This window comes from Ambystoma mexicanum, chromosome 12, assembly GCF_040938575.1.
Source record: "Ambystoma mexicanum isolate Mex_15411 chromosome 12, UKY_AmexF1_1, whole genome shotgun sequence".
Taxonomy (NCBI): domain Eukaryota; kingdom Metazoa; phylum Chordata; class Amphibia; order Caudata; family Ambystomatidae; genus Ambystoma; species Ambystoma mexicanum.
The window spans coordinates 1153117442-1153129805 of NC_090936.1; the positions used below are offsets into that span (position 1 = coordinate 1153117442).

General features: G+C 44.0%; 1 protein-coding gene across 1 annotated transcript in view; it reads right to left on the reverse strand.

Annotated features, from left to right (window-relative positions):
• Nucleotides 1–12364, reverse strand: part of HELB (DNA helicase B) — a 785178-nt gene that overhangs the window by 411184 nt on the left and 361630 nt on the right. The window contains exon 6 of the mRNA XM_069629731.1: nt 711–852. Coding sequence (XP_069485832.1) covers nt 711–852 — 142 coding nt within the window. The remainder of the gene's footprint in view (nt 1–710; nt 853–12364) is intronic.

Genomic DNA, 12364 nt, shown 5'->3' on the forward strand with positions numbered 1-12364 from the left:
TATTACCGTGACTGACTGGAGATCCTGCGAGTAATATGACTGAAAAGTCATTATGGTAAAACCACTGCCACCAGCCATTCAAGTAAACTTGCAATTATAACAAACATGTTACCAGGTAAGTAAGGAAGGGGATACATTCCATCTTCCCAGCACTCCACGTAAGGTGAGGTGTGCTGGCTCACTAAAATAAATGCAAAGGGGGTGGGAATCCACCTTTACTTCTTGGGAACAGTAGTTCACCAAATAAATAAGAGAATTAAAAAGGGAAGCACAAAGGAGCAACCAAACCTAAGCCCAAAGGTTATAGGGAACTAGAACTCCAATCACAAACTATGGTGGCGAGACATAAAAAGGTCAACCATAAAAAGAGTAAAAGACTAGGTGAGAGGGGAAAAAGAATCCCACTCACCTAAGAGTAAGGGAAAAATAATCAAAGTCCACATAATGGAAAATCTTACATAATCCTGTAGAGCAAAGTATTCTATAACTGTTCCCACAGCAGCCCACCATATAGCTACATCACACACGTTCTAATTCCCCAGTTGTGTGTGCACCCGCCTCCTTTGCCAGATGTAGCACCCGGTTTAAAGCTCAAACAATAGAGGCCATCACTTACACATGGAAAAGGTCTATGTCATCTAGTATAACATACACTTTTTCAAGAGCTGCTTTGGTAGTTCTAAACCATACCTATATTTTGGGACTCCTACCTTGTGGCATTGTCTATTATCAGCTGTGATTCTGCTCGGTGGTTGGTCCTCAGTTCTATAGCCCAGTGTATGTCGTTGGCACTCTGGAACACATCGCCAAGCATGTTACCGGGTTCAATGCTAGGCAACTGCCGTACATCCCCTAGAAGAGGAGAAAGTGTTAAAAGTGAGGGTGTGCGTACATGAGACCCAACAAGCCAACACAATGTAAATACTGGTCACACAAATTATTACTTTTATCTGATGAAATCCCAAGCTAAATGGTTTCAATTTAGAAGCGTAAAATGGTATATGGGCAGAAAACTAATATATTGCTGCCAGGAAAAGACAAAGTCCTCAGCCCAGTTAGATACCAGTAGAGGGAAGATGTGTGGTCAGATACAAGGGCAAAAAGCCCTTTAACAGGAATTAACTTGTATTGTATTTATTGATGTCCAGTGGGACCTTTTCACTAGAAATGTCATATAAAAGGGGCGATACACAGAACAAGAGGCAATCCCTCTACAGCATACCGTTACAATGGTTGTATACTAATTGACCTTTTCACAATTGACCTCGGGAGAATTGACCTAATTTAGAAGGTCAATTAGGACATATATGCGGGTGGAAACCCCCGCAACACCCCACCCAATCCAAAACCCCCTGAAACCCTCCACCCAGTCCCCTTATATTATTTGTGCAGAAGGTCAATTGGGACCACTATAATTAGGTCAATTGTAAAAGGTCAATTTGGGTAATACCGTTAGAATAGGTACAAGATATTGAAGTATGGGTGACTAGGTCACTCAAGGGTTGTGTGATGGGACATAAATGTAGGGCTTTGACAAGGGAACGGACATAAGATACATCGCACACTATGAGCTTAGAGTCATTGCAGCAGGTAAAAACAAATGGTCATATTTACAAATGGAGCATATGGGTGGGGTGGGAATGAGGGAAGGGAGAGAGAGAAGCTCAATTTGCTGGTTACAAAGTGAAACTTTAGTCTGGTTTTAAACTGTTCAATTTAATGTATTGCTCTTAAGTCTAGAGAGGCATTCCACTAAAAGGAAAAATGCAGGGAGAGGTAACTGGAAAGCTGCACTGGTGGTGAGGGGGGGCGTTAGGGAGAGAGGAAAAGCATAGGGAGATGCAGTCGGCAAGGTGGGGAGGCAAGGACGTGAATGGCTTTGTACACGAGATGAAGAACTTTGAAGAGGGGGATCTTGCATGGAGGGCCATCTAGAATGGTGACGGTGTGTAGAGGTAGTGGAGAATCAAGGTAAGATGGTGCGCTGCTGCAGAGGCTGTGAGCAGCAAAGTTAACAAGAGGGAGATCAAGGAGTAGGCTGGTGCACTGTTTGAGTATGTCTAGGACAAGAGCAGTGCTTACAGTTTTGGCCAAATGGTGAGTGAGGTGAGGACAGATTTGCTGGATAGTGAGAAGGGTGATTTTAGCAGAAGTGGAATTAGCCATGAACTGCTGGGAGCTTATGGTCGCTATCCAAGGGGACTCTAAAGTTAGGAGCCTGGGGTGAATGAGAAAAAAATGTCAAAGAACGCGATAGGAGAATGGGATTAGCATTGGAGGCAGGTAGGACAAACCAAGTTATTTACCTGTAACCGTGGTTATCCAATCCATAGATTTAAATGCTCATAATTATTCCCCATTGTCAGGTTGGGAGTCCTAGGTATAGAAGAAATACATAGCAGTAAGAGAAAATGCAACTTACAGCCTATCCACTCCATTATGCCACTTTGGGCCCTTTTACTTACTGGCCAACAAGGAAGAGAAGCTGAAATTAGTTGCAGCCTCAAAGAGGAGCATTGAGAGGTATGGGTTGCATGTGAAATTATAAACGTTTGTGTTGGAAAAGATTTTCTTCTAGCAACTTTCCTTCCATTGAGTTCAATGGAACACCCAGCTTTTCTGTCTATGTCCTGGAACTGTGGTTGACTTAAAGGATAGTTCCGGGACTTTTTTTTATTGTCCCTACGGTTCGGCCATGTGTTTTTAAGCATAAATCGGTAGATCGTAGAAAACTTTCCTATGGACCTTACCCGACTTTTCGTCCATTAACGCACTCGAAATCAGCCGCCATTTTCTGATAATCCTATCATTTCCCCCCATCGCCCTGGCTCACCTGCTTTTGCGGCACTAAATCAAATCCCCCGCCCCTGAGCCTGACATCAGCAGACGCGTACCGCCCATTTCCCAACGCCAAAGCACGTTTCGTGTCAACAATCGCTGCGCCTCAGCTAATGAAGTGTCGCCATGGAAATGGCAGGACGCCTCTTTCCTCAATAAGTATAAACACACCGTTTCACAACACACAGCAGCAGATTTTCGATTCCATTACTCTCTCTGTGTTACTTTGAGTATTCTGTGACTCGTTTCTGTGCTCTGGTCAGCTACCTTCGCCACTTCTAGGCCTTGTGAACACCTGTACCATCTCTGTAAATTATTTTACTTTCTTTACCACACAATGGCTACAATAATGCCGTATATGTACGAGCCCGAGTACACCGAGGAGGAACTACTGGAAAGGCAAGCACGCGAAAACAATGGGGATTCGGACGGCAGTTGGGAGGACCAGTCAACGGATGAAGAGCCTGGACCATGTCGCATGGACGGCGTCTCCACCTGGTGCACGTGCAATCGGTGCGAGCTAATGCCAACTGAGGAGGAGAACTGCTGCTGCCGTGAAAATTCCGGGTGCTTGGCCTACATTTCGGAAGGCGAGCCAAGTCCGCAATGCATCACCGAGCTGCCAGAGTTCAGGGAAGCCTGCCTCTCACGGACCGTGTTGAGGATGATGATGGTGCTTATGCACGAACTTCGCGGCACTGTTCGTCCGCGTAATCCGAGTAACAAGTAAGTATACTCTGGTTGTGATGTCAGTGATGCCACTACTATGTCATGGTCGTCTCCCACATTTAAAATTACATCTACATATCATTCGAATGCATGTAAATTGGTTCCATATTGTGCATTTTCTAGATAGAATTTTTTTCAAAGCAGAATGACATTTTTTTACCTGAATCGACAGTGATAAGAAAGTTTTGTCATTTTAATACAGTTTGCATCTTTCATTTTCACAGGTGGTACAGGCTGGTGGCCTATCGTGCTTCATTTGGTGGCTTCACGGGAGGCTCGGACACCGCGTTCGGAGAGTAATACCTGCCTGTGCGGTACTTGCCATTAGACAACATTTTCCCAGCGACAGTGGACAATACCGCAGATTTTCCCTGGATGTGCTGCAACCGGAACTTTATAATGTGTAATGTTTATTATTTATGTTCAATTGAAATTAAGATCTAAAATAAAACCCAACATATATTTTAACAATGGTTGTTTTGATTTTTTAAATGAATCTGGTGTGTCTCCATTGAATAGTCTTCCTGTGCCTTGTCTTGTCACACCACATGTCTCGTTGAACCCATATGCAGCAGACATACATATGTTATTTTGCGGGTTGGCATCAAGCCTCCCGGCCTTGCCTCCTCCCCCAAAAATACTTACCACACCACTTTGTTCAAGCGTTGGCAATAAAAGGAAGGCCGTTGGATTTTATTGATACAAAACATGGTTATAGGTAAATAATCAATATGGTTGATCATAATAAATCATCCTTTTGGGCACCGGGTACAGAGATGACCCCTTCTGGCCCGTGCCGCCTTGCCACCACAGGCCAGCCTGCTGCTGACTAACTGCCTAGGCATCCAGGGTCTCCAGGGTGAACTGCACCCTTATATTCTCCTGGGAGGGTGAGGTATTTATAAACTCACCCCCCTGCCTTCCATGTACTAGATCCTGCAGTCTGCCTCTTACATGCAGTTAGATGGCCTCTCCTTGGTGAGGCCCTGCGGCAAACGAGTCTTGTCTGGACGACCAGCGCCCTAATCCACACACCCCCCGCCCTATCAAAGGCAGTTCGCACCGGGGTACTTGCGCTGGCAAGTGGAGCTGTCAGGGAGCGATAAAGGCCAAGAGGTGCCAAAGACCATGTACACTTCAAAGTGGTCTATAGAGCATGGGTTGTTGTTCCCATGTCTACCTGCAGACCCTGTGTCTCCTGCCAAGCATCCCCCCTCACGCTGGACGCCCCCCTGCAATCCACATAAGTGTGTCTCCATTCACGAGTCTTCCTGTGTCTTGTCTGCACGACCACCGCCCCAATCCACACCCCGCCCTATCAAAGGCAGTTCGCACCGGGGTACTTGTGCTGGCAAGTGGAGCTGTCAGGGAGCGATAAAGGCCAAGAGGTGCCAAAGACCATGTACACTTCAAAGTGGTCTATAGAGCATGGGTTGTTGTTCCCATGTCTACCTCCAGACCCCGTGTCTCCTACCAAGCATCCCCCTCACGCTGGACGCCCCCCTGCAATCCACATAAGTGTGTCTCCATTCACGAGTCTTCCTGTGTCTTGTCTGCACGACCACCGCCCCAATCCACCCCCCGCCCTATCAAAGGCAGTTCGCACCGGGGTACTTGCGCTGGCAAGTGGAGCTGTCAGGGAGCGATAAAGGCCAAGAGGTGCCAACGACCATGTACACTTCAAAGTGGTCTATAGAGCATGGGTTGTTGTTCCCATGTCTACCTCCAGACCCCGTGTCTCCTGCCAAGCGTCCCCCCCTCACGCTGGACGCCCCCCTGCAAACCGCATAATGCCACGACATATACACGTCATTCATTCACAAACACACCCCTGTTTCGAATCCTTTATAACCCACTTCATATTTCTAATGAGCACTTCTTTGCGCTTTGCTAGTTAGTCAACCCGTGAAGGTGCTGGTTATCTGCTCTTCGTCTCTGTGAACTTCCGTGACCACTTCGAGGAAACTCCTCAGTTTGCAACCTGTGAACTGCTCCCTGTTCTACGACAAGAAACTACTCTGATCCCTGCATCTAACTGTTTGTTCGTCAAGGTAAGGCCATGTACCATAATCATTTTGCGTTCAATTTCTTTTCGTTCAAGACAGTACATGCAAGGAACTAGTCACATGTTCTGAGTCTAGTCAAATTATCTTTCTATTTTTTTAAAGTTATTCAAATACTTATCCGCATGTGAATAACGTGTATAGTTCCAAGAACCAAAACGAACCTTGCATTGAACCTTTTATGTGTCATTTAATTTTTTAACACATTGGTATTCATAGAGAATTGTTGATCTTTACTTTTCAGAACTTTCCACAATGCCTGCCTGTTCCATTGGCGGTTGCCCTTCGAAGACCCATAATAAATCTGAAGGTACTATAATGCATGTTTTCCCTAAGACAATAGATCAGATAAGAGAATGGGTCCGATATTGCGGATATCCACCGTCTGAGCTTGAAAGTAGAGTCCTAGAAGTCTTTGCGTACAAGAGGGGTGATCGATACCGCATCTGCAGCAGGCACTTCAGCTCAGACATGTACTCCACATCATTGCTAATAAAGAAGAACACACCGCGAGCGAGGCGAAAATTGCTCTCAACCGCTATTCCCACTCTATTCGTCCACATCCCTCCACTGGTGAGTCAAGTTTACGTATTTATCTCTCGGCCTTGCGGTAGTGTGTAGCATTATCTAACAATAATTTCCCCATTTATGTATCCACTCAATATGAAGGCTGAAGATTCTCCATCCGTGTCGTTATTGCAGTCATCAGCCACTTCAAGCGCCTATCGGGTAATCTTACTTGGCTATTCTGCCACTGACTTGTTTTAGGCATGTAAATCAATAGTTTTAATTTATCGTGTAATTATTTTACCTAATGGTACACCCTTGTACTCATCCTCTAGTCTTTGTTTTCAGTTATAAATATTGTTATCCAAAATAATGCAAGTACTGTCTTTCAGGGAGATGCTGAGGAGTCCAACGTATTGACGACTACCGTTGATGTCACTCAGATGCTCGAGGTACGTTTCCGGACAGTTCCATCGATGGAGATCATCAGATCTTGCATTCTTGTAGCGTGATTGTTACACACAATGTTTCTTTTGTTTTTAGCCATTGATATGTCCTTCTGTCGTCGCCCTCCTATGTGTCTTCTTTTTTCAATATTGTGTTCATTACTAATGAAAGTCCTATGTTTCAGGGAGTCGATGGAGCACTAGTCCAAGAAGAAGGGGGAGCATGCAGTTACGGTTCGGCGCAACAGCTTGCAGAAGTGTGCACCGCAGTTACATCGTCCCTTGATGTTCTTATGCATTTCGAGGTATGGATACTGACAGTTCGATCAAGCGAAATCATATGACGTGATTACATCCGCTATACTTCCTTCTTTATTAACGCAAGTACTATGTTTCAGGGAGATGACGGACCTTCTACAAGAACATCACCCCTAGTAGTTGATGCAGATCTCTGGGTGGTGACACTTCCAACGATCGAGCAAATCGAATCATATTTACATATCCATTATTTATTTTAGACAACTGATCATTTGTGCAGGTCTATTTAGATGAGCCATTGACGCCTGCACAAAGTTTCTGTTCTTTTTAACAAAATAGAAAACCATACTAATGCAATTACTGTGTTTCAGGGAGTCACTGAAGCATCATCTTCAATAATATCATCAATGGAAGTCTATGAGGAGCCCGAGGTATGGATCTTGATAGTTCCATCTAACTAGAACAACTATGCGTGAATAATTGTCGTTAGAATGTTCTACACAAAGCGTTCATTCGTGTTTTGCTATTGAGATGTACGTGGGTATTGGTCCCCAAGTACATTTTGTGTTTTCGATATTATTATACATACTAATGAAAGTTCTATGTTTCAGGGAGTCGATGGAGCGTCAGTGCGTGATGGATGTGCTTATCATGAAAATATAGTCGTTGCAGCGCAAGAGGAAGTGGAGACATGCACACACGAGTCGGAGCAACAGCGTCCTGATTTTGAAGTTCGAGGCAAGAAAGTTTCAAAGAAAAGAAAGCAAAAGAAGGTTAGTGTCCTGGTCACTATATTATGTTGTTTTTCACTGTTAATAGTTCAATACTGTAAGTTGTGTTTAAACTGAACATCCCTTTTCCAATCTGTCCTCTAGTTGCGAGTGGGTGTACGAACTATATCTACACAGACAGTGAAGCGAACGAGAGATGTTGCTTGTCAAACCTTTTGGCAGGGACTTAAGACTGGAGATGCATCGTGCCAATGGGAAGAATATGAAGTGATTGACAACGGAGCTATACCAGCACCAGCCATTGATAGTGAATGTCCTCCTGGTAGTTCGGATGCAGTCGGAGATCAATTCACAGAATCCACACCCGCAAAAACTAAGACCGCGAGAAAGTTGAAGAAATTGTCTTATTCACCCATCGCCGGAGAAGGAACAGATGTTGCAATGGAAGAGAATGAAGTGGACTACAATGAAACACCATCAATATCACTGAACATAGCGGAAGACGATATCAGAGATTCTACCTTTCATGTGAGTGACATATCCTCAACGTTACAGGCCGAACCAGCTGGGATGCAGAGTGACAGTATAAGGAAAGAGGCCAAATTCATTGTATTCGATAGTTGTTTGATTGATATTATTATTCGGTTGAAATGTGGGCATTCGGTAGGTGGGGAAGTATGTGGGGAGCCATTGATTAATGTGACTCGTGCAATTCGAGGCACTAACCTTAAAATACATGCCACCTGTACAAAATATCCTTTCTCATGGTCTGCACAACCCATGCTGGGACAACTGCCAGCAGGCAATCTACTTTGTGCAGCGGCTGCACTTTTTAGTGGTTCAAGTTTTAAAAAGTTAGAGTCTTTCTTTCAGTTTGTGGGAATCCATTTCATTGCGAAAACTCAGTTCTACAAATACCAAACCGATTATCTATTTCCAGCCATTAGCGAAGCTTGGAGAATGGAAAAAATGTCTATTGATAGTACATTCGCGGGCAAACGGTTCAGGCTAGCCGGTGATGGACAGTGCGACAGCCCAGGATTTTCAGCCAAGTACTGCACCTACCACTTTCAGGACATGGAAAGTAAGAAAATTGTGAGTTCGGTGGTCGTGCAGGTGTCACAAAGTACATCCTCAGTGGCCATGGAGAAAGTTGGCTTTGTAGCATCATTGCAAGAACTACAATCGCGGGGAATGGTGATCGACCTGATAGCCACGGACAGACACGTTTCAATTGCCAAGACAATGAGAGAAGAGTACAAAAATATAAATCACCAACTTGACGTTTGGCATCTTGCAAAAACAATCAATAAAAAAATGTCGGCTGCAGGTAAAAAAAAAGAAATGCAAGGTATTTCACAGTGGTCCAAGTCAATCAGCAACCATCTTTGGTGGAGCTCAAAAACATGTGGAGGGTCGTTGGAAATTCTACTGGAAAAATGGCGGTCAGTAATGTTACACTGTACAAACGTTCACCGTTGGAACACAAACCATCATTTTCACAATTGTGAACATGGCCATTTGTCCACAGAGGAGGCACGGAAGAAGAAGTGGTTGATTCCTTTCTCACCCACTCACAAAGCCATTGAAAAGATTGTATTTGATAAAAGTATAACAAGAGATTTGAGGGGACTCACGGAATTCTGCCACACAGGAGATTTGGAGGTGTTCCACAATATGTGCCTAAAGTACAGGCCAAAACGATTGCATTTTGGCATGGAGGGCATGATAAATGGGACTCTTCTAGCGGTCTTGGCACATAACCATAATGTTGGCCGTCAACAAAGTAGGACGACCGGAACTTTAGGGACGCATCGCTACAATAAGGCCTTCACTAAAAGAAGTAAACAATGGGTGATCAAACCAGTGTTTGAGGATATGCAATATGAGTTTATTGAGAGACTTATTGTTGACGTCCTAGATAGGCACATAAATGGAATTGTGAACGAACCTGTGCAGGGGACAACTGCATTGCCACCCAACATCGCCTCTGTTCCATGTCCACCTAAAGAAGAGCTCATTGAGAAATACACATCACGGTTTAAATGATTGTAATTTGATTGTCTGTTCTCTCGAGTCTCCTCATGTCGCTGGCCCATTGAATATGTGTATCTATGTAATGTGTAAATAAAAGTGATTGCTCAGTGTACATGCAATGTGTCTATCCAACCAAACAGTAATATAAAACATTTTTCAAAAAATATAGAATGTCTCTGTATTTATGGTTCTCTGGGGCTGCAAAGATGGAAATGCAAAGATGGAGTGTAAATTTCAAGTCCTGTGAGATGGCCTTACACTGAATGTAGCTAACTAGGAATGTGTGCTCGTTCAAAGTGAAGGTCAGCTGCTTTGATTTTTTGCTCGGGTGCCGGAATGGCCCACGACTCAGTATAAGGTTCTATTGTTATTTGACCTTGACAGGCCGGGACCATCCCGAAAGACTTCTTTTTGGGGGTGTGGGGCAATAACGTAAGAAACGATAATGAATATAATTTCAGAAACGAAAGCCATTTCATGTTCGTTCATTAGAAGAAATAACGTCGGCATAGAAGGAGTGGTATTTCGGGGCTGCCCTACGCACAGACACAATGGAAAATGCAAATATAATGTAAGTAACTCTTTAGATGAGTTTATACCGCAATTTAATTACTATACAGTACCTTTAAAGACGGGTTAAGTTGTACTTGTTCGTTCTATGTGGCATATTGTTTTGTACCGCGCACTATCTTGAGGAGAACCATCTCCTTTTACGGAAGCACCTCAAAACCTTCCTCTTTGCTTCTGCTTTCTCTCTCCCTCTCCCCTGCTACAACTGGTCCACTGTCTGCGACCTCGGTCCTGGGCCCTTCCACTCTCCACCTGCACTGCCTCCCTGTCAACCCCTGCACTGGGGGACTGTCTCAGTATCCTACGGCCCCCCCCTGATGTATAATACCCAGTTTCACTGTCCTAGCTATGAAATAATTTCCCGACCTAATATATAAAATGAATAATTTTAATAAAGATCTGATGGTGAGACTAATTTCATTTTTTATGTTTTTCAAACAGGTACATCATGCATTACTGCATGTGTCACGAGTACCAGACACCGGCGGATGGCTTTTTTAACCGCCAGTTGCTTCTCCGCGTGAACAACGTTACCACCCTGACCATTTTATGGGACGATCGCCAAGTACAAGTATGCCCTTACGCGGTACTAACGGCTAGATGCAACATACATACCGTTGTGGTGGCCTAGTGCCTCGTTGTTGGAACAGCCATGCGATTATCAGTGCGACCGCTGAATATTCAAATCGCTGAATATTATCAAAACATTTGATGTCAAATAAATGTACTTTGCCAAATGTACAATCTTTCCGTTTGCTTTTAAAACACAGTTTCATATTCCGAATTGTGGCGCTGTATTGTGAGATGATCAAAGACCCTGTGTACAGCAAAGGAACATCGTGTGCCTCAAAAACGAACTTTTTGGAACGTGAGCAAATAAAAATGCAAATCGCTGAATATTCTCAAAACATTTGATGTCAAATAAATGTACTTTACCAAATTTACAATCTTGCGGTTTAATTTAAAAGTACAGTTTCATATTCCCAATTGTGGCGCGCTGTGTTGTGTGAGCTCATCTGTGTTGATTTCCTGGTTCTGTGTGGAGTCGCGTAGAAGACGCCTGGGCGCTTTTGCCTACGCAGCTCTGTCACGTCACGGATAGAGGCGGGGAATATGAATGTTTTGATCAAGTCTGTTTCAGGGGCGGGGGATTTGATTTAGTGCCGCAAAAGCAGGTGAGCCAGGGCGATGGGGGGAAATGATAGGATTATCAGAAAATGGCGGCTGATTTCGAGTGCGTTAATGGACGAAAAGTCGGGTAAGGTCCATAGGAAAGTTTTCTACGATCTACCGATTTATGCTTAAAAACACATGGCCGAACCGTAGGGACAATAAAAAAAAAATCCCGGAACTATCCTTTAAAGGTAAATAAAGCCTTTTTTGCCTCACTTGCCAGCTCAGCTCATTTATTGGTGGGGAGAAGGGGGGATTGTTGAGCCCCCAACAGTAACCAGTCCAGGGTGACTTTCCCCATTTTCAATCGCAGCACTTCTTTAGGCCTGGCGGATGGAACACCCAGCTTCATGGGCCACTTTGAGGATTCCAGACTCCTCCTTTTAACTTTCCTGCTCATCATTCCATGGTTTAGAGATGCCAGCAGGCTTTTAGCAGCTTTCTGAAATTAAAGTTATTGAACGGCTGCACAACCAGGTGAGGGGTGGCAGGTGGGAGGAATTCCATTTTGTCCTGGAGCTGTGTGCACGGTGAGAGGATTTTGAGTCTTAAGGGAAACACTGTGGTAGACTTTCATGAGCAATGACCAGGGATTCTTGCTCCCGCCCCCAAAAATGCCCTTTTGCATGGCTTCCTATGCCATGTTATGGTTTGCTATGTGCAGTTTCAGGTTTACCAGCCCATCTGCTCACTACACTAAGCTGCTCTAGTTCTACATTCCAACACCAAATATGCTCACCAAATAAGCCACCTACAAACAGCAATTAAACACCTTCCACAATAGACATCAAACATCAGAACACTACACCTCTACAATCAACTTGTATACCTTACCCCAAGTTACTAGAACAAAAGTGAATGGGTTGGAAAAACAATCTTACTATGTATCCTCCTCCCTTCTACTTTTCTTTCCAAAAACAGCAAGTCTAAGTGTATGAAATCACACTCATAAAGTTCCATAAAGTTTTTATATTGGAAAACGATTTTTGAATTTCACATAATGATCATCATA